The sequence below is a fragment of the Pleurodeles waltl genome, chromosome 3_2 (assembly GCF_031143425.1).
Source record: "Pleurodeles waltl isolate 20211129_DDA chromosome 3_2, aPleWal1.hap1.20221129, whole genome shotgun sequence".
Lineage (NCBI taxonomy): Eukaryota > Metazoa > Chordata > Amphibia > Caudata > Salamandridae > Pleurodeles > Pleurodeles waltl.
The window spans coordinates 214,035,990-214,059,401 of record NC_090441.1 but is presented as its reverse complement, the minus strand read 5'-3'; the positions used below and the strand labels follow the sequence as shown (position 1 = coordinate 214,059,401).

At 47.0% G+C, this 23,412-nt stretch overlaps 1 protein-coding gene across 1 annotated transcript in view; it reads left to right on the top strand.

The window, feature by feature from the left end:
• LOC138286708 (uncharacterized) overlaps positions 1–22,883 on the top strand; it is a 142,778-nt gene extending 119,895 nt beyond the window's left edge. Inside the window, exon 3 of the mRNA XM_069227212.1 lies at positions 16,447–22,883. Coding sequence (XP_069083313.1) covers positions 16,447–16,605 — 159 coding nt within the window. The 3' untranslated portion in view covers positions 16,606–22,883. The remainder of the gene's footprint in view (positions 1–16,446) is intronic.
• Positions 22,884–23,412: the final 529 nt, after the last annotated feature.

Genomic DNA, 23,412 nt, shown 5'->3' with positions numbered 1-23,412 from the left:
AAATGAAAAAGCAAAGGAGAGAAGGCCTGAAAACTCAGGATCCCTCTCCAACAACAGGTAAAAAGGGTATCACAGATTCCCCTAACCACCGTGCCATTCAGGATACCATTCCTGTGGTGGGAGAAACCTCTCCTGGGGTGGCACCTGTTCCAAGGAAATCATCAGCTGGCAAAGCTGGACTCCCTGAGGTAGAAGTACCTCTCTGTGGGATAACTAACATTGGTGAGAAAAAGAGCACCATTTTAGTTAACATGGAGCATCCCTCCAACCCTCCCAGAGAAACTTTAGTGCAGAAACCCTGCACTGCCTCACAACACTTAGGACAGCATCCCTGCCCTAGTGTGGAGCTCATAGGACAGCATCCCTGCCCTGCTCCAACTCAAGAGAAACAGCATCCCTGTTCTCTCTTCCAGCCATATGGACAAAGTTTTTGCCCAGCTATGGCTTTACTGAGACAGCATCCCTGTCTGGCATTTCCATCACTACAAATAGGTTCAGTGGACAATTCCCACTGCTCTAAACTAAAACTTACTGATAGAAACTCTGAAAATACATCTTCACATTGTTGCTTAGCTAAAAAACTTCAAACAGGGTGGTTTACATCCCCACAGGGAAGTAACCATATAGTGGATGATAAAGGGAGTAACCAGTCTATTGCAGAGCTACTCTCTACTTATCACCATTTAGACAATAAAGTCTCAACTGGCCAAGGTTAGCCTTATTGTCCTTCGTTTGGGGGGGGGGGTTGTGTGAGAAAGTAGCCTCTTTCTAGCCTTGTTACCCCCACTTTTGGCCTGTTTGTGAGTGTATGTCAGGGTGTTTTCACTGTCTCACTGGGATCCTGCTAGCCAGGGCCCAGTACTCATAGTGAAAACCCTATGTTTTCAGTATGTTTGTTATGTGTCACTGGGACCCTGCTAGTCAGGACCCCAGTGCTCATAAGTTTGTGACCTATAGGTATGTGTTCCCTGTGTGATGCCTAACTGTCTCACTGAGGCTCTGCTAACCAGAACCTCAGTGGTTATGCTCTCTCTTTACAAATTGTCACTAACAGGCTAGTGACCAATTTTATTAATTTACATTGGCTTACTGGAACACCCTTATAATTCTCTAGTATATGGTACTGAGGTACCCAGGGTATTGGGGTTCCAGGAGATCCCTATGGGCTGCAGCATTTCTTTTGCCACCCATAAGGAGCTCTGACAATTCTTACACAGGCCTGCCACTGCAGCCTGAGTGAAATAACGTCCACGTTATTTCACAGCCATTTTACACTGCACTTAAGTAACTTATAAGTCACCTATATGTCTAACCTTTACCTGGTAAAGGTTGGGTGCTAAGTTACTTAGTGTGAGGGCACCCTGGCACTAGCCAAGGTGCCCCCACATTGTTCAGGGCCAATTCCCCAGACTTTGTGAGTGCGGGGACACCATTACACGCGTGAACTACATATAGGTCACTACCTATATGTAGCTTCACAATGGTAACTCCGAATATGGCCATGTAATATGTCTATAATCATGGAATTGCCCCCTCTATACCATCCTGGCATAGTTGGCACAATCCCATGATCCCAGTGGTCTGTAGCACAGACCCTGGTACTGCCAAACTGCCTTTCCCGGGGTTTCACTGCAGCTGCTGCTGCTGCCAACCCCTCAGACAGGCATCTGCCCTCCTGGGGTCCAGCCAGGCCTGGCCCAGGATGGCAGAACAAAGGAATTCCTCTGAGAGAGGGTGTTACACCCTCTCCCTTTGGAAAATGGTGTGAAGGCAGGGGAGGAGTAGCCTCCCCCAGCCTCTGGAAATGCTTTCATGGGCACATTTGGTGCCCATTTCTGCATAAGCCAGTCTACACCGGTTCAGGGACCCCTTAGCCCTGCTCTGGCGCGAAACTGGACAAAGGAAAGGGGAGTGACCACTCCCCTGACCTGTACCTCCCCTGGGAGGTGCCCAGAGCTCCTCCATTGTGCTCCAGACCTCTGCCATCTTGGAAACAGAGGTGCTGCTGGCACACTGGACTGCTCTGAGTGGCCAGTGCCACCAGGTGACGTCAGAGACTCCTTGTGATAGGCTCCTTCAGGTGTTGCTAGCCTATCCTCTCTCCTAGGTAGCCAAACCCTCTTTTCTGGCTATTTAGGGTCTCTGTCTCTTGGGATTCCTTAGATAACGAATGCAAGAGCTCATCCGAGTTCCTCTGCATCTCTCTCTTCACCTTCTGCCAAGGAATCGACTGCTGACCGCGCTGGAAGCCTGCAAAACTGCAACATAGTAGCAAAGACGACTACTGCAACTCTGTAACGCTGATCCTGCCGCCTTCTCGACTGTTTTCCTGGTGGTGCATGCTGTGGGGGTAGTCTGCCTCCTCTCTGCACTAGAAGCTCCAAAGAAATCTCCTGTGGGTCGACGGAATCGTCCCCCTGCAACCGCAGGCACCAAAGAACTGCATCACCGGTACCTTGGGTCTCCTCTCAGCACGACGAGCGAGGTCCCTTGAATCCAGCAACTCTGTCCAAGTGACTCCCACAGTCCAGTGACTCTTCAGTCCAAGTTTGGTGGAGGTAAGTCCTTGCCTTCCCACGCCAGACTGCATTGTTGGAAACCCCGACTTTTGCAGCTACTCCGGCCTCCGTGCACTTCCGGTGGAAATCCTTTGTGCACAGTCCAGCCTGGGTCCACGGCACTCCAACCTGCATTGCACGACCTCCTAAGTTGTTCTCCGGCGACGTGGGACTTCTTTGTGCGACTTCGGGAGAGCACCGTTTCACGCATCCTCGTAGTGCCTGTTTCTGGCACTTCTCCAGGTGCTACCTGCTGCTGAGAGGGCTCCTTGTCTTGCTCGATGTCCCCTCTCTCTCCTGACGCAATTTGCGACATCCTGGTCCTTCCTGGGCCACAGCAGCATCCAAAAATGCTTACCACACGATTTGCAGCTAGCAGGGTTTGTTGGCGATCTTTCGGCACAAAAATACTTCTGCACGACTCTCCACGGCGAGAGGCATCCATCCACCAAAGGGGAAGTCTCTAGCCCTTTTCGTTCCTGCAGAAACCTCAGCTTCTTCTGTCCAGTAGAAGCTTCTTTGCACCCACAGCTGGCATTTCCTGGGCATCTGCCCATCTCCGACTTGCTTGTGACTTTTGGACTTGGTCTCCTTGTTCCACAGGTACCCTAGATTGGAAATCCATCGTTGTTGCATTGTTGGTTTGTGTCTTTCCTGCATTATTCCCCTATCACGACTTCTTTGTCCTTTGGGGAACTTTAGTGCACTTTGCACTCACTTTTCAGGGTCTTGGGGTGGGCTATTTTTCTAACCCTCACTATTTTCTAATAGTCCCAGCGACCCTCTACAAGGTCACATAGGTTTGGGGTCCATTCGTGGTTCGCATTCCACTTTTGGAGTATATGGTTTGTGTTGCCCCTATCCCTATGTGTCCCCATTGCATCCTATTGTAACTATACATTGTTTGCACTGTTTTCTAAGACTATAACTGCATATTTTGGTATTGTGTATATATATCTTGTGTATATTTCCTATCCTCTCACTGAGGGTACACTCTGAGATACTTTGGCATATTGTCATAAAAATAAAGTACCTTTATTTTTAGTATAACTGTGTATTGTGTTTTCTTATGATATTGTGCATATGACACTAAGTGGTACTGTAGGAGCTTCACTCGTCTTCTAGTTCAGCCTAAGCTGCTCTGCTAAGCTACCATTATCTATCAGCCTATGCTGCTAGACACCCTATACACTAATAAGGGATAACTGGGCCTGGTGCAAGTACCCCTAGGTACTCACTACAAGCCAGTCCAGCCTCCTACACTGCTAACCCTCAAGACTTCCTCTCGAAGATGCAGTGCTTGAACCATGCACAAATCGCTCTCTCCATTCATCTCCTTAATCCAACTATTGGTGCTCTCCATCCCTTCAACAATTGCAATGGCTTCTCATAAGTCTGGGTTTTTCGTCAATAACTTTTCCGTGATCTCTTTTGTTGTTAGTACATCGGACGAGTTGGTTACGGATCAGGGAATCCGTGATGTCACCAAAATCACAAGTGCGTGCTAACGTGCGCAAAACAGCAACGTAATTACCCACACTTTCAGACTTCCCTTGTGAGCGTGCAAAAAACTTGTGTCTCTCAAGAACAACATTGAGTTTGGATTCAAAGTGTGCTGCTAAAATGGCCACAGACATCTCATAGCAGTCTCTGGGTTCGCCTTCTGCCCCTCCAAAAGACAAGGTCTCAAGACTATCATATATATTCCTGCCTTCAATTCCTAAATTGTGCAACAAGACTGCTTGTTTCCTGGCAGGAGAGAACATTTCCCCTCCTATCGCTATTAAATAGGAATCAAAAAGATTCTTCCAACGCTTCCACGGAAGAATCGGGTCACCTTTATCCGTTAGAAAAGGAGGAGGCTGAGACATTGTAGGAGTAGCCATAACGTGTACACAATAAGGTAACTTGCAGTTGTAAGTCTTATTATACACCAATGTAGAAGAAAGTCTCTTTAAACAATGTAAACACTGTTCAAGGTACGAAGTCCGCAATTATTAACTAATAGAATTGATGCTCCCCAAAAAAATATATATATATCTGGCTTGGACGATTGAAACACGAGCGCGTTGCTAGGCAGCGTTGCTATGGCTGCGCACGCAATACAGGCTCGCGTTATTAAGCCTCTCGTATGCTTCCCGTTGCCAGGGCTGCGTTGCTAGGCTCCTGTAGCAACGAAACGCGCGTACACCCTCGAGCGCGCAAGGTCCGTTAAAGGCCCCAAAACCACGCGCCGGTCTTAAAACTGCGCCGGCTAGATATTGGAAAAGAAGAAGAAAAAAAAAAGAGGGAACAAAAACAAATCCACTGTTCAGAACAGATAGGAAATGTTCCTGAACCGTGTGCTCACACCCACCAAGTGGAAGCCGCCGAAAACGCTTACACTGCCGTCAACACAGAGAAGACCATCCTTACAACCCGGAAAGCAGGCACCTTCACCGAGCAGGTAGGAAAAGCACAGCAACCCCATGGGAGATGGCATAACGACAGGAGAGCAGAGTAGGAAAATCCGTGGGTTCTGGGTTGGTGGTCACCTCGTCGCCAGTGTTATGCTCTGACACAGTAATATAGTGAAAAGAGCTTTATTCAGAAACCACCAACCCAACAGCAGCGTAAGCTCCCATTCCTTCAACCGTCCAGTATCTCTCTCTGTTAGACTCTGCTCGAGACCACTCAATCAGAATCTGAATGACAGAGATTCTAGACTGTGCCCAACATTCTTAAACAGCCACAACAGTGTCATACCATCATTATAAGAGGGCAGAGGAGGGTTGAAATCTGTACACCGCACAGTGTTGTCAACCAGACTTGTATTCGCTCCTGACTGGGCCCAGCTTGCCTCCCAGTTTCAGTGAACTGAAGCATGTTAGCAAGCAGGTACATCTCCTTATGTTCTATTGTGGCTCAATGCCCCTGGCACAGGAAGACAGAGATACAGAAAGAAGGATAAAGAAGGAACAGGAAGGAGCGGTAGAGACATAAAGTGAGAGACAGGAAAGGAAATGTGTCCAGAGAACGAAAAGGAAGAGAGAAAACCTAGAAAGAGAGTGAAAGGACAAGAGGAAAGATCAAGAAAGAGAAATAACAGTGAGAAAGAAGAATGAAAGACAAAGAAAAGAGTAGGATAAACGAATAACAAAGAAAAAAAGAGAGAAAAATGCAAGTGTGGGAAAGTAGCCTCTTTCTAGCTTAGTTACCCCCACTTTTTGGCCTGCTTCTCAGTGTGTTTGACTGTGTTCACTGGGATCCGGCTAACCAGGACCTCAGTGACTATGCTCTCTCCTTTAAACTTGGTTGCTGGAACCATTTTCATCAGACAATTGGCATATTGGTTCACCCATGTAAGCCCCTTCTATATGGTACCAAGGTACCCAGGGCATTTGGGTTCCAGGGGCTCCCTATGGGCTGCAGCATATCATTTACCACCCATCGGGATCCCATGCAAAGGCTCCTCCAGGACTGCCATTGCCGCCTGCTTGAAAAGGTGCATACACCCTTTCACTGCCAGTTACACTGCACCAGGGCACTCATAAGTCACCCCTATGGCAGGCCCTCCCGCCCTGAGCTCAGGGTGCAGAGTACCTGTGTGTGAGGGCACCCCTGCACTAGTAGAGGTGCCCCCACGACCTCCAGGACCATTTTCCCAGAATTGAGAAGTGAGGGGACGCCATTTTACAGGAGTACAGGACATAGGTAAATACCTATGTCCAGCTACATAATGGTAACTCTGAACATAGGCATGTTTAGTATCAAACATGTTGGAATCATACCCCAATGCTTTTGCAAGCATTGGTTGTATGATTCCATGCACTCTGGGGGCTCCTTAGAGGTCCCCCAGTATTGCCATTACAGCCTTCTGAGGTTTTCCAGGCAGCCCCAGCTGCTGCCACCTCTCAGACAGGTTTCTGCCCTCCTGTTGCTTGAGCAGCTGAAGCCCAGGAAGGCAGAACAAAGGATTCCTTTTGGGAGTTGGGTGTTACACCCTCTCCCTTTGGAAATAGGTGCTACAGGCTTGGGAGGGGTAGGCTCCCCAAGCACTGGTACTGCTTTAAAGGGCACATTTGGTGCCCTCCTTGCATAAACCAGTCTACACTGGTTCAGAGATCCCCAGTCCCTGCTCTGGCATGACACTGGGCAAAAGAAAAAGGAGTGACCACTCCCCTGTCCATCACCACCCCAGCTCCTCCAGAGGGTTCCTGGGTTTTGCCATCTTGATTCAAGGTTGGCAGGGAATTCTGAGAGCATCTGAGTGGCCAGTGCAGGCAGGTGACGTCAGAGCCCCCTCCTGAGAGGTAGGCACCCAGCTAGGTGACCAATCCCCCTTTCAGGGCTATTTAGGGTCTCTCCTTTGTGTGGTTCCTCAGTTTTGGATTGCAAGACTCCAGCAGGATTCCTCTGCAACCTCCACTTGGACTTCTGACTGAAGAAACTGCACCTGGACGCTCCAAGACCTGACAAGCTGCAACAAAGAAGCAAGACACTGCCTGCAACATTGTATCCATGACTCCTTCCAGCAACTGCAACATTTCCCTGGTCGTGTATCCTCTGAGGACAGCCCGCCTTAAGCCTGCACAACAAAGAAGAAGGAATCTTCCTTGGGGTGAAGGAGTAACTTCCCTGCATCTGCAGACACCAACTGCAACAACAACTGGCTGCGTGGATCCCCTCTCCTGCTGATCTGCGTGGATCCTGCAACACAGGTGGTAGACTGAAGTGGTCCTGACGGTCCTCTCTTCCAGCTGTCCAAAGTGGGTGGAGGTAAGCCCTTGCCTGCCCACGCAGAAGATTACCCCCATGCACCACGTCATTTGCAGCTGCCAAGGCTTGTTTGCATATTTTCCAAAAGATCTTCAGGCATCCTGAAGCTCTAGCCCCCAGCATTCAATCCTGCGACGCACAGCTCCCTGAGTGGTTCTCCGCCGGCGTAGGAGCCTTTTTTGTAGTGCTGCATGGGCCTCTTCCTCGACTTTTGTGTCCCCATCCTGTGGGACTTCTGGGGGTGCTGCCTGGGCTTCTGTGGTCTGTCTGTGTTGCTGAGGACCCCCTCTGACTCTCCCTCCTGGTTAGAGTCCACCTGGTCCTTCCTGGTCCCCGGCAGCTCCACTATCTGCTAACTGTGAGTTTTGCATGTGCCAAGGCTTGTTGGCGGAATCCGAAGACGCAAACCTGACCACAATCTTCCATCTGGCGTGGGACATCACCTGCATCCTCCAGGAACTCGACTTCATCTTCTTGGGTGCAGTGCTGACTTTCCTTCTTCACTGTCTACTCACCTCTTGCACCTTCTGTCTGGTGGGTAGGGGCTCCTGCCTTTCCTAGACTCTGCTGTGCTTCTTGGACTCGGTCCCCCTCTTCCACAGGTCCTCTTGTCCAGGAATCCACTGTTGGTGTCTTGCTGTCTTCTTCTTCTTTTCTTCTAAGTAGGTGTTCTGGGCAACTTACAGTGATTGACTACTGCTTGCCTGGCCGCTGGGGGCTTTGTGGTACTTACCTTGGGGCTTTCCTAGTATTCCCAGCTCCCCTCTACAATCTACACTTACCTAGGTGGGGGACCAACTTTCAAGTTCCACATTTTTAGTATATGGCTTGTGTTTTCCCCACAGGGCTATTTCTCTCTATTGTGATTTTTACTAATTGCACAGTTTTCTAACTGTTTTATGCCTATTTCTGCAGACTAGGGTATATAATTTGTGTGTATTTTATCTCCTAAGGGAGTATAGCCTCTATGGTATTTTTGGAATTTGTGTCACCAAAATATAGTACCTTTTTTTTTTGTAACACAGCGTGTTTTCTTTCATGTGTGTAAGTACTAACTGTGACTACAGTGGGTTTGCATGAGCTTTGCATGCCTCCTAGATAAGCCTTGGCTGCTCATCCACAGCTACCTCTAGAGAGCCTGGCTTCTAGACACTGACTACACTACACTAATAAGGGGTACCTGGACCTGGTATAAGGTGTAAGTACCATATGTACCCATCACACACCAGGCCAGCCTCCTACAACAGGGTACCACATCACTGCACCTCAGAGGGTCACTGGCAGGTCACTACCCACCAAATATGGAGAGACATCCCACAGAGTGAAGGCATCTCACAAGTCACGGTCCTTTGATGGCATGGGGTATACGTCACATGGCAGACACAGGTGGGTAGGGCACAAGGCATTGCAGGATAGAACACAGCACAGGGCAGGGATAGTGGGGTTCCGCCCCAGTTCCCCTTTTGCAGCCTACAGACCATGAACCGAGGTTGAGATACTCCAGACTGTGTCTAAAAGGGCTGCCTCAGGCTTGGCACCAGTAACACATTCTTTGCCTTAGAAGATGCTGAGTCCATTGTGTGTTGAGATGGATGTGTCTCGCCTCTTCAGTAGGTGTAGAAGATGGATGTGTCACTTCTCTGCAGTAACATATTCTTTGCCTTAGAAGATGCCAAGTCCAGTGTGTGTTTAGATGATGTGTCTCTGCAGTAACATATCTTTGCCTTAAAAGATGCCTAGTTCAGTATGTGTTGGGGATGATGTGTCTTACTTTGACTTTAGAAGACACATAGGGGGTGATTCTGATTCCGCCGCCTGCCAGAATTCCGCCCCCATTATACCGCTCCGCGGTCAGAAGACCGCGGAGGGTATTATGAGTTTTTCCCTGGGCTGGCGGGCGGTCTCCAAAAGACCGCCCGCCAGCCCAGGGAAAAACTCCCTTCCCACGAGGATGCCGGCTCGTAATCGAGCCGGCGGAGTGGGAAGGTGCGACGGGTGCAGTGGCACCCGTCGCGTATTTCAGTGTCTGCAAGGCAGACACTGAAATACTTTGCGGGGCCCTCTTACGGGGGCCCCTGCCGTGCCCATGCCACTGGCATGGGCATGGCAGGGGCCCCCAGGGGCCCCGCGACCCCCCCTACCCCTTTCCCGCCATGAACAGGATGGCGGTAGGGGGGGTCAGAATCCTCATGGCTGCGGAGCGCGCTCCGCAGCCATGGAGGATTCAAACGAGCAGCGGAAAGTCAGCGGGGGACCGCTGACTTTCCGCTTCTGACCGCGGCTGAACCGCCGCGGTCAGAATGCTCGTTGGAGCACCGCCAGCCTGTTGGCGGTGCTCCCGTGGTCGGTGGCCGCCAGGGTCAGAATGACCCCCATAGTTCAGTGTGTTTCGAGATGGATCCGCTTCGCCTCTGCAGTAACATATTCTGTGCCTTAGAAGAAGCCTAGTTCAGGGTTTGTTGAGATGGATGCACCTCGCCTCGGCAGTAATACTTTTTTTGCCTTAAAAGATGCATATTCCAGATGGGTGCACCTCACTTCTGCTATAATGTATTCTGGGGCATATTTATACTCTGTTTGCGCCGGAATTGCGTCGTTTTTTTTGACGCAATTTCGACGCAAAACTAACTCCATATTTATACTTTGGCGTTAGACGCGTCTAGCGCCAAAGTCCATGGAGTTTGCATCATTTTTTAGCGTGGACACCTACTTTGCGTTAATGATATGCAAGGTAGGCGTTCCCGTCTAAAAAATTGACTCCGAGGCATGTGCGCCGTATTTACACTCCCGGGTGTGGGCGGGTCAAAAAAAATGACGTACGGCCGCTTTTGCGCTGTTTTTTAGCGCCTGGAAAAGGCAGGCGTTAAGGGACCTGTGGGCTCTGAAGGAGCCCAGAGGTGCCCTCCCATGCCCCCAGGGACACCCCCTGTCACCCTTGCCCACCCCAGGAGGACACCCAAGGCTGGAGGGACCCATCCCAGGGACATTAAGGTGAGTTCAGGTAAGTGTTATTTTTTTTTTTTTTGTGGCATAGGGGGGCCTGATTTGTGCCCCCCTACATGCCACTATGCCCAATGACCATGCCCAGGGGACAGAAGTCCCCTGGGCATGGCCATTGGGCAAGGGGGCATGACTCCTGTCTTTGCTAAGACAGGAGTCATTTCTATGGGGGTTGGGAGTCGAAAAAAATGGCGCAAATCGGGTTGAGGCGAAAAATTTGCCTCAGCCTGACTTGCCCCATTTTTCAGTGCCCAAGCTCCATATCCCCCTACGCCGGCGCTGCCTGGTGTACGTCGTTTTTTTTCACGCACACCAGGCAGCGCCGGCGTCTAACGCCGGCTAACGTCATTGTATAAATACGGCGCCCGCATGGCGCTTCAGAATGGCGTTAGCCGGCGCTAATTTTTTTGACACAAAACTGCGTTAGCGCAGTTTTGCATCAAAAAGTATAAATATGGCCCTCTATGCCTTAGAAGATGCCTAGTACAATGTGTGTTGAGATGGATGCATCTTGACTCTGCAGTAACATACTCTTTGGCTTAGAAGATACCTAGTCCATTGTGTGTGTTGCGACGGATGCATCTTGCCTCTTCTGTACTGTATTCTTTGCCTTATAAGACACCAAGTTCAGTGTATGGGCTGCGATGGATATGTCTTGCCTCTGCAGTAACGTTTTCTTTGCCGTAGAAGAAGCCGAGTTGAGTGTATGCTGAGATTGATGCACCTCACATCTGCAGTAACGTATTCTTTGCCTAAGAAGATGCCTTGTCGAGAGTGTGTTGAGATGCATGTATCTCACTTCTTAGGTAATGTACTCTTTTCCTTAAAAGATGCCTAGTTCAGTGTGTGTTGAGATGGATGCGTCTCAACTTTGCAGTAATGTATTCTTTGCTTTAAAAGATGCCTAGTCGAGTGTGTTGAGATGGATGTGTCTCACCTCTCCAGTAACTTATTATTTGCTTTATAAGACACCATTGCACCAGTTTGTAAACCCTTGCCCCACATTATAACTTTGCCAGGTATATTGTATGCAAGGGAGGAGTTCCCCCGCTAGGAGGCGTGCAGGAACGGTGCAGTTAAATCTACAAGATTTCACTGCATCATTTTAGTGTCATTTTTTAACGCCTACTCAAGGGCAGGCATTAAAGTGACGCTAGGCTGTTTTAAATGGGCCTCCCGAGCTTTGCTGGACTAGTGTCAACATTTTTGATGCTAGTCCAGCAAAGAGCCCCAAATGTGTTATAAATTCTGACACACCTGTGCTAACGAGCACCATGGTGCACTGTATTGTGAATACAGTGCTACCATGGTGTTGTTAGGCGGGCGCAGGGCGGCACAAGGAAGCTGCTGCATCATGATTGGCATGCCAGTTTGTTGTAACGAGTCCCCTAGTCCACTGTGTTTTACGATGGATGCGTCTCGGCTCTGCAATAACGTATTCTTTAAAAGAAGTCACCTGGGGGCTCATTTAGAAGACCCTTGAGCAACAGTAGTGCCATTTTGTTTTTACGCTACTGCGGCGCACAACAGTTCCCCACCCCACGCCATATTTACAACTGGTGAAATGGTACCCTTGCACCACATTATACCTGTGCCAGGTATAAAGCATGCAAGGGAGGCGTTCCCCCACTAGGAGGCCCACATGAATGGGGCAATGAAATCTACAAGATTTCACTGCGTCATTCTAGCATCATATGTTAACGCCTTCTCAAGGGCAGGCGTTAAAGTGACGCTAGGCTGTTTTAAATGGGCCTCCCCGAGCTTTGGTGGACTAGTGTTAAAATCTTTGGTGCTAGCCCAGAAATGGAGGCGCTTCACCTCTGCAGTAACGTATTCTTTGTTCTAGAATATGCCTAGTCCAATGTGAGTTGAGATGAATGTGTCTCACTCTCCAGTGACATATTTCTTGCCTTAGAAGATGCCTAGTCCAGTGTGTGTTAAGGTAGATGTGTCTTGCCTCTGCAGTAATGTATTCTTTGTCTTAGAAAATGCCTAGTCCAGTGTGTGTGTTGAGATGGATGTGTCTCACCTCTGCAGTAAATTATTCTTTGCTTTAGAAGATGCCTAGTCCAGTATGTGTTGAGATAGATGCTTCTCGCCTTTGTAGTAAGGCATTTTTTGCCTTAGAACACACCTAGTCCAGTACACGTGGAAGATGCCTAGTCCAGTGTGTTTAGATGGATGTGTATCACCTCTGCACTAACGTATTCTTTGCCTCAGTAGATGCTTAGTCCATTGTGTGGTATGGATGGACCTCACCTCAACTGTAACCTATTATTTGCCTTAGAAGATGTCTAGTCCAGTGTGTGGTGAGATGGATGTGTCTCGCTTCTGCGGCAATGTATTCCTTGCCTTAGAAGATGCCTAGTCCAGTGTGTGGTGAGATGGATGTCTTTCATTTGCAGTAATACATTCTTTGCCTTAAAAGATGCCTAGTTCATTGTGGGTAGAACATTCATAGTCCAGTGTGTGTTGAGATGGATGTATCTCGGCTCTACAGTAACATATTCTTTGCCTTAGAAGATGCCTAGTACAGTGCGTGTGTTGAGATGGATGTGTCTCACCTCTGCGGTAACTTATTCTTTGCTTTAGAAAGAACCTTGCTCAGTTTGTGTTGAGATGGATGTGTCTCGCTTCTGCAGTAACATATTCTTCGCTTTAGAAGATGTCTAGTGCAGTGTGTGTTGAGATGGCCATGTCTCGCCTCTCCAGTACCATATTCTTTGTCTTAAAAGATGCATAGTCTAGTGTGTGTTGAGATGGATATGTCACGCCTCTGCAGTAATGCATTCTTTGTCTAAGAAGATGCCTTGTTCATCAGATGGATGTGTCTTGTCTCTGCAGTAATTTATTCTTTGTCCTAGAAGATGTCTAATTCAGTGTGTGTTGAGATGGATGCATCTCACCTGTACATTAACTTGTTTTTTGAATTAGAAGATGCCTAGTCCAGTGTGTGTTGAGATGAATGTGTCTCACTCTACAGAAACGTATTCTATGCCTTAGAAGATGCTGAGTCCAGTGTGTGTTGAGATGGATACATCTCCCCTCTGCAGTAACATATTCTTTGTCTCAGATGACACCTAGTTCAGTGTGTGTTGAGATGGTTGTGTTTGCCCTTTACAGTAACGCATTCTTAACTTTAGAAGATGCCCAATCCAGTGTATGTTGAGATGGATGCGTATCGCTTCTGCAGTAATGTATTCTTTGCCTTAGAAGTTGCCTAGTCCAGTGTGTGTTGAGATGGTTGCAGGCTCCAGTCCGGGGTGCATAAAAGATGCCTAGTCCACTGTGTTTAGATGGATGTGTCTCACCTCTGCAGTAAAGTATTCTTTGCCTTAGAAGATGCCTATTCCAGTATGAGTAGAACATCTCTAGTGCAGTGTGTGTTGAGATGGATGCGTCTCACCTCTACAATAACATATTATTTGCATTAGAAGATGCCTAGTCGATTGTGTGAGACATCTTGCCTCTACAGTAATGCATTCTTTACTTTAGAAGATGCCCAGTCAAGTGTGCATAGAAGATGCCTAGTCCATTGTTTGTTGAGATGGATGTGTTTCGCCTCTACAGTAACTCATTCTTTGCCTTAGAAGATACCTAGTACAATGTGTGTGTTGAGATGGATTTGTCTCACCTCTGCAGTTACATATTCTTTGATTTAGAAGATGCCTAGTCAAGTGTGCATAGAAGATGCCTAGTCCATATTTTGTTGAAATGGATGTGTCTCGCCTCTGCAGTAACTCATTCTTTGCCTTAGAAGATGCCTACTCCAGTGCGTGTTGAGATTGCTGCACCTCACCTCTTCAGTAATATATTCTTTACTTTAGAACTGCCTTGCTCAGTGTGTGTTGTGATGGATGGTTCTTGCCTCTGCAATAACATATTTTTGCCTTAGAAGACGCAGAGTGTAGTGTGTGTTGAGATGGACGTGTCTCGCCTCTTCAGTAACATATTCTTTGTCTTAGAGGATGCCAAGTCCATTGTGTGAAATGGTGCTGTAACGTATTCTTTGCCTTCAAAGATCCTTAGTCCAATGTGTGTTGAGATGGATTTGCAGTAACGTATTTTTGCTTTAGAAGATGCCTAGTCAAGTTTGTGTTGAGATGAATGTGTCTCACCTCTTCAGTAACATATTGTTTGCTTTAGAAGATGCTGAGTCCAGTGTGTGTTGAGATGGATACATCTCCCCTCTGCGGTAACATATTCTTTGTCTCAGATGACACCTAGTTCAGTGTGTGTTGAGATGGTTGTGTTTGCCCTTTACAGTAACGCATTCTTAACTTTAGAAGATGCCTAATCCAGTGTATGTTGAGATGGATGCGTATCGCTTCTGCAGTAATGTATTCTTTGCCTTAGAAGATGCCTAGTCCAGTGTGTGTTGAGATGGTTGCAGGCTCCAGTCCGGTGTGCATAAAAGATGCCTAGTCCACTGTGTTTAGATGGATGTGTCTCACCTCTGCAGTAAAGTATTCTTTGCCTTAGAAGATGCCTATTCCAGTATGAGTAGAACATCTCTAGTGCAGTGTGTGTTGAGATGGATGCGTCTCGCCTCTACAATAACATATTATTTGCATTAGAAGATGCCTAGTCGATTGTGTGAGACATCTTGCCTCTACAGTAACGCATTCTTTACTTTAGAAGATGCCTAGTCAAGTGTGCATAGAAGATGCCTAGTCCATTGTTTGTTGAGATGGATGTGTTTCGCCTCTACAGTAACTCATTCTTTGCCTTAGAAGATACCTAGTACAATGTGTGTGTTGAGATGGATTTGTCTCACCTCTGCAGTTACATATTCTTTGATTTAGAAGATGCCTAGTCAAGTGTGCATAGAAGAAGCCTAGTCCATATTTAGTTGAAATGGATGTGTCTCACCTCTGCAGTAACTCATTCTTTGCTTTAGAAGATGCCTACACCAGTGTGTGTTGAGATTGCTGCACCTCACCTCTTCAGTAATATGTTCTTGGCTTTAGAACTGCCTTGCTCAGTGTGTGTTATGATGGATGGTTCTTGCCTCTGCAATAACATATTTTTGCCATAGAAGACGCAGAGTGTAGTGTGTGTTGAGATGGACGTGTCTCGCCTCTTCAGTAACATATTATTTGTCTTAGAGGATGCCAAGTCCATTGTGTGAAATGGATGAACCTCGCTTCTGCTGTAACGTATTCTTTGCCTTCAAAGATCCTTAGTCCAATGTGTGTTGAGATGGATTTGCAGTAACGTATTTTTGCTTTAGAAGATGCCTAGTCAAGTGTGTGTTGAGATGTATGTATCTCACCTCTTCAGTAACATATTGTTTGCTTTAGAAGATGCCTACTCCAGTGTGTATTGAGATGGATGCATCTCTCCTCTGTAGTAACGTATTATTTGCCTTAGAAGATGCCTACTCCAGTGTGTATTGAGATGGATATGTGTCAAGATGCATAGTCGAGCGTGTGTTAAATAGTTGTGTCTCGCCTCTCCAGAAACGTATTCTTTGTCTTAGAAGATGCCTAGTCCAGTGTTTGTTAAGATGGATGCATCTCGTCTCCGCAGGAACATATTGGTTGCCTTTGAATATGCCTAATCCAGTGTGTGTAGGTGATGCCTAGTCCAGAGTGTGTTGAGATGAATGTGTCTCCCCTTTAAGGTGATGTATTCTGTGCCTTAGATGATGCCTAGTCCAGTGTGTGTTGAGATGGATGCCTCTCGCCTCTGCAGGAATGTATTCTTTGCTTTAGAAGACACCTAATCCTGTATTTGTAGAAGATGCCTAGTCCAATGTGTGTTAAGATCAATGCGCCTCGCCTCTGCAGTATGTGTTCGTTGCCTTAGAAGATGAAATTCTCCCACAGAGGCAGTCATCTGATATCACTAAAGAAGGAGAGGACAGAGGCAGTGACTTTCTTGTCTGTGCTTATAAAGTTTCTAAGAGAACAAGTTAAGGCTGGGGGGTGCAGAAGCATGGATTTATAAGCTGCCGTTGTTTGGGGCCCGTGTCTCAAAGGCAGACTGCTCGTGGAGGATCTGAAAATCCCCACCTAGTGGCAGAAGATTCTCTGACCTGTAGTGAAGAGTTGTTAGGGACAGGATACTATGCAATGAGTAATGCCAGCTTGTAAGGACTGAGGTGTCTTGTGCTTGTCGCCCACAGGTTAGAGAGAGATGCTGCCGCCTAGAGATGGTGCTGAAGCAGCGAGAGCCTTTGCCATCCGAAGACAATCTTCAACCATCGAGTGAGACTGACTCAGAGACACTCTCTCTCTTCTCGGAGCCCTCCCGCAGCATGTCCAACATCTTTACCAAAGTCTAGTGTCAGATTCCCTGGAGTCCTACAGGATTACGAAGAGTTTAACACAGTTCAGGGCACCTTAACTGAAAACTAGACTACTGAGACTAGTGTAAGACAGATGCCTCCAAGAGGAAGTAGAGCTAGCCCTTGCTAGAACATGGGTCTAACAGCAGAAATAATCTACCAGTGCATGCTAGAGCGCGGTCTGCAATCATAAATTCTCCAGTACACTCATCCATCCAGAAGCCTTAGAGCATGTCCCACCACCAACTAGAATATGGCTGCTTGTTGTCAAACTTCAAAGGCGGAATCTAGGCAGGTCTTGTACATTTCCACAATTAATACCCATGAGATGTATCTGCATACAATGAAAATTAATTGTTTATAATAGAAGCCTGAATGGGGGCTCTCTGGGGTCCATCAAAGGGTCTCTGAAAGGTACTCGAAGAAGAGGTGGGTGAAGCTGCTTTTAGTTGTTCCCGGTGAGTTAACTGTCTCTTCTACCATTTAATTTCTTTTAAACAATGTGAGCTTGCAGGAAACATGCACAGTGGTCTCTTGAGAAGACAATGTGGCTATAAAGGATGTCAAGGCAACCAAAAGATTGAAAAGAGTAGCCTTGACATTAGACCCAGCCCATAGGAAACACAGATGACATGATGAGAAGATTCTTCTCTCTATCTAAAATCTCTAGAGTGACATTGGCATGCCTTGTTTTGGTGTTCACTGTGGGGTTGTATTGGTAAAATGTTTTCATCCTGCACAAGGCTGCTTCTCCAACTAGATTCAGTAAAAGTGAATTAGAACTGAAATACTGACTTAATAGCCGTTAGTTGAATAGTTGGGCAGATATTTGTTACATATTTTTAAAGCTGTTTGTAGTGGTATGGATAACATTGCTTGAGACCACATCATGGAGATGAGGTACAAGGATCTGCTTAGATACACCAGGGATGATCGACTCATACAGTGGTTGTTAGCCGTGGTCCATGTCCTGCACGTGCTGAGGCCAAGCAACAGATGGCTGCTCATGCAGGGACCTCCAGATCCCAACCACCCACCGTCTCCTTCCACCACCTGCACCAGAGAACAACATGAAGCTGGGAGGGGCCTGAAAGTTTGTTTAATGTGTTTTCCTCCCAACGTTTAATGTTGCAGAAGGGACCTGAAGAGGGAGGTCCTCTTGTTCCCTGAGTGATCAATCCTGATGTCTTCAAGACTAAGACTAGCGCCTGGATACAGTGGATCCCTATTGGCGATACCACTCACATGCTGGCCATGTTTGAGAGCAACATTTTGGTTTGCATCGTTGAACCCAGATCTGAGGTTTAAAAATAAATATCAATGGATATGAAAAATTGAGCTTAGCTTTGAGCAGGGAGGAGGTAGGAGAGATCTTTGGGGACATTTACATAAGTTGTTCTGGTAAGTTGATCAGCTACCTATCGATACTGGTATCAAGGAGGGTGCGACACATGCACGCACAGCCACACCACTGACCACGTGGAGGGTACTGTAAAGGAGGTGGACAGATGGAGAGGTCACTATAGTAGTAACTTTGATATGAAAGTGAGTGCAAAGGGATCATGCAACTACCTAGGTGGCTCTTAAAGGATCCTTCCATGTCCTCTTCAAATTTACCTGGCGAGGGCAAAGACGAGTGAGCAGCTTATGTTTGGAAAGACGTTGAGCTGTTGCATGTCTTGGATGTCCATGTGTGACTCCTGGCAAACTTTCACAAATCACATCACAAACCACTGAAACAAGAGTCTTGTAAACACTGGGCAAGCATGGATGAGGGGGCGGCAGGAAGGGGGTGATGGGGAGCCATCAGGGTGGACTTCTAATGTTATAGTGCCCTTGCAGCCCTGCCCGAGGACATGTGGAACAACAGTGTTTAAAAAGGGCCTTGTCTCATTGCCACCACATTATACTGTGGTCTGAGTTATTAAACAGTTCACGCCAAGGCTGAACACCAATAGATTTACTCCTTGTGGGACAGCGCATAAGAGGGTTTATGGGTTTCATCCACAGGGAACCAGCAGGAGGTCATGTTGAGCCATTTGTCAAAGCCGTTGACTGATACAGATTCCAGCAAGGAGAATTCATTGACCACGAAAGGGCAGTTCATCAGCCAGGTGCAGATGAATACAGTACAACTGTCTCCGTGGGGATGCCAGGTGGGTGGCAAAGGGATATGGGCTAGAAGTGTTCATGCCCCCAGTCTGGTGGCCATGGCTAAGATGCAAGAAGCTCTGGAAGGAGATACTGAGTACATGGCAAGGCTCTCATTCAGGGAGATCATGGAACAGCAGTTCCAGGAAAAATACATTTATATATACAAGAATTTAGCAAAATGGTGAGGGAACTATTATTAGATTAGGGGTGGGTAAGACATGTTTAGTTTGTATATGTGAAATGAGACCCCCCTCCAACTCTACTGGACAGGCCCATGAAAGTGGAGGACAATCTAGGACTTCAAAGGTTGAGAGCATGAACGGTTTCATCCGGACCCTTGTGGACGTCTGCTCCAGGGCATCATGGGCCGCAGTGGCTACTTGTCCTTTGAGGCTCAGGCGCTCTAGTGCCTACCCTCAGGGGGATGTTGAGAGGAAGAGCGGACAGCACACTTAAAGAGGGAGCACCAGACCTCAGATGAAGGGAATGCTGCCCTGTAATGGGCAGACTACACAAGATGTCCAGGTTGGGAGCCTTGGGGCATACAGGGCAGAACTGGAAACAAAAGTCAGCTAGGCAGAATTGTTCAAAGCAGCCCTAGACTGGAGGAGAGTGCAGTAGAAATGGACCAGGGGTGTATACATGGGGGCACCATGGCAGCCCATCCAGATCTGTGAACTGCGCTCTAGCCCGCTGAACACTTGGACAACACACCAGCCCTGGCCATGCGGTAACATTTCTATTTCTTCTTCAACAACTACTCAAAACACTCACAAATGGAGCAGGTTTTGCCCGGCTAGTGCTATTGCTCTGGCTAAAGTTGTGTGTAAATCACATCAGCAAGTTCATATATCCACCCTATACTGCCATCTTTAGATCCACTTGCTGATATATTTAATAAATAGTCATATCTTTTGACATTGATTTTATGAGAACATTCAATACTTGGTCACAGCCTCCCTGTATATGTCCAAGAGAGCAGAGATGTCAGTGTGAGTGCCGATTCTGACTTCAGTCCTCATAGCACACTCCCACACAGCTCTCAGAGCCCGCCTCTTCAATGGAGGGTGCGCTCAGTCTCCTCCGCTCTGTGCTCGCCGGTCTGCTGAAGGCCACTGTTTGAGACCATGATGCGTGCCTCCCATTTTGTAATGAACTCTGCCGCCATTATTGCAGAGGAGGTCAAGGGACATGTTTAAGAGCCCCTAGCGCCACCTTGCGTCGCTGTAGTGCCATTTTTTTATGCTGAGGTGGTGCTAAAGTGGCTTTTCTGCCGTGACATATTTACAAAGTGGTGCAACGCATGCATTGTGCTACTTTGTAACCCCTTGCGCTACGTTCTGCCCGCGCCAGTCATAATGTATGCAAGGGGGATGTTCTGCCGCTTAGAGGCTGGCAAAAATGGTGCAGTGAAATGTAAAAGATTGCACTGCACTATTTTTGGTGTCATTTTTAACACCTGGTCAGAGTAGGCGTTAAACTGATGCTCCAATAGTAACCTATAGGCCTCCTTGCACTTTGCTGTGTAGCAAAGCACCACAATGGCGGCAAAAATGTTGATGCTATTGTGCTAACAACCGCCATTGTGCACCGTATTGTAAAAACAGAGCAACCATGGTGTTGCCAGGTGCTGGTGGAGGGGTGCAAGAAAGGTGCTGCATCATAGCTGATGAGCCACTTTTTGTTAAATACTTGCCCAGGTGTTCTGCAGTCCCTAGTGTATCTAGCAGCAGGAAAGTTCTGAGCTTTGTGACTGAGAAAACAAACTTTAGCGAAGCCAATAGGCCTTGTCTGTAGGACCTTCGGTCTTTTCCAGTGATTTTTGTGAATGCTGAAAAACACCACCAAAAAGGCGCTGTTGATCGTCACATCATTCTGTAGGCGTGCACATGCATCACGCGTCATGTGCGCTCCTACAGAAGGATGCTGGTGCCTCTTCCTTTTACTTTTTATTGATTGATCTGAGGCTGCAGGTGCTACTTAGTCAATCAAAAATAAATTACATGCGTGAGAAAACTTTTTGAGGAGGTCTGGCAGCAATTTGCTGCTGGGTCTTTAAAAAATAAATATATACATACATTTAAAAAAAGACAAGCAGGTGTGAGGGGGCAATGGAGGAGCAGGTAAGGGGGCAGCTGGGAAAGCAATAGGGGCAGACAAGGGGCACGAGAGACACAACAATAGGGGACAACTGGAGAAGAGAGACAGCAACATGCGAGTGGGACACAAGCATGCAAAACAAACAGCAACCAGCACACCAGGGGCACAAGGAGGTGTAAACAGAGTAGTGAATGCTTGGCAGAGGGAAGGAAGAGCTGGAAAACACAGGTCCTCTGATGGGCCGCTTAGCTAAAGTGAAAAAATGGTTTCCTAAAACTGAGCAGTGGAAAGCCAGTCAAGAGGGTGGTAAATAGGTTGGGCTCCAAGGGAGGGACAAACACAAGATGATCAAGGAGAGCCATCAAATAAGAAGCAAGGAAATTGAAGTGACAATAAAGACAACCAATGGTAGCCAATGGGCGGAACGTATACCCATGTAATTCTTGTTAAGACCACAGTAGGGCTTTACAACCAGACACCTTGTGATGTTGTGTAGGCTCAGCTTAAAACAATCTATAAGCTCATGGCAATGACAATCCAGCTTTCCCTTTCCTTGTCTCTAACTCACATGTACGCACCGCCCAGCCTCTCCCTCCGGGAGACACATAAATGTTTGTGTAGCTCCCAGGATAGGTTCCCACCCAGGAGAGTCAGTGCAAGAACTTGACTAGTTGTTTAAGCTGCCAGCTAGGAAGAACATTCACTTTCTTCGGTAGAAGTAAAACATTGGACGGTGCCAGTTGGACATTGGTGGAAGGGCTTTCTTTGAGCTGGGAGGGGGGTTTTAGGACCTTTGGAGCACTGAAAAATATGTAAAAACGATTTGTGTCCCTGCACGAGGATTCATCGAAATGTTGAGTTTGCTACATTGACATCACATAGCCTTTGAACTCACAAAATGCCACCTGTTTGAAGCCTTGTCCAAACCCTAGCGCCACTTCAGAACAGCTCTCTTTCAACCCTGATTGCGTCATTTCCTGCCACTGACGTCATGATCACCCAGACCTGGGGGAGGAAGAGTCTGCCGGGGGTACCAGCTGACACCCCTGGCAAAAAGGGTTCTCACTTATGAAGAGACAAATACAGGCAATTTGTTGTTGTTTTAAGAATCTGCAAAGGCCCAGATATTACACTGTAGTTTTCTTATATCAACTTATTACAGGAATGCTGGGAAGACAACAGGCCCGACTCATAAAGGTAAATTTGGACCAAAAGTCTAAGTTTGCAGCAAAAGTGTAAGTTTAGACCTAAAATCTAACTTTACTCGTCCTTCCTTGTTTAAACTTAGACCAAAAGTGTACCTTTACTATGAGTAAAGTTACACTTTAGGCCTAAACTTAGACTTTCGATCTAAACTTAGACTTTTGGTCTAAGTTTACTTTGGTGAATAGGGCCCAATGTTGACATGTCACGGGCAGAATGTCAGTGATGTAATTAATGGAATGGTGGAGGTATTTTGGTGCCAGATGGAGAAGGGTTGTTGAGGGGTGCACTACGCTCTCCTTGTGTGGCAGCTTTATGTGAATAAACATATTCCTACTACTTACAACTGGCATGATTTCTTTCTACCCGCAAGGGATCACCACATATACTAAAAAGGATATTTTAAGCAAAATCATATGTATTTATTTGTAACATGACTTTTGTGTCTTTGTTCACTTTAATTATTAGTCATTGATGATGAACACAGCTCTAGAACACATTAGAAGTGCTTTCTATTTATATTCGTTGTTTGAAATATGTACAGAAAAGGCCTGAAAAGACTATCTTTAGATGATTTCACTTTTTATTTCTATTGTCTGGAACATTAAAATACTGGTGGTGCTGGTAGAATCCTGCCAGGTGGCAGCCCTATTGGCAACTAACAATCAAGACCACCGTTTTCCACTGGATTGCAAATGAATCAAGTTAATAGCTCAAGTGGACAGATCGAAAGAACATCGATTGCAAAACATTCAGAGACTTCCTGTGTGCTGGTCCAAGGACTTCTTAAACTTCCAAATAAAGAGGCATTACTACCACTCTTTGTCAGCTCTGATCACAGCTGCAACCTTCATCGTCTGTGGAGGGAATCGGACGCCCCGGTAATAAGTATTGTGACTTTCCTTACCATGCTTTCTGCATTGCCCTGTGGATATCTAGCCTAACCTTACCAGGACTGCCCCCCACTGGTATCTAGCCTTACCTTACCATGATTGCTCCCCCATTGGTATCTAGCCTTACCTTACAATGCTTTTCCCATCCCTCCGTTGGTGTCTAGTCTTAACTTACCATGATTGTCAACTGTTGATGTCTAGTATTACCTTACCATGCTTGCCCCCTCCTCCCTTTGATGTCTAGCCTTACCTTACCATGCTTGCCCCATCCCCCGTTGATGTCTAGTCTTACCTTACCATGCTTGCCCCATCCCCTGTTGATGTCTAGTCTTACCTTACCATGTTTGCCCCTTCTCCCGTTGATGTCTAGCCTTACCTTACCATGATTACCCCATCCGTCCCCCCTGGTGTCTAGCTTTACCTTACCATAATTGCCCCATCCCCCATTGGAGTC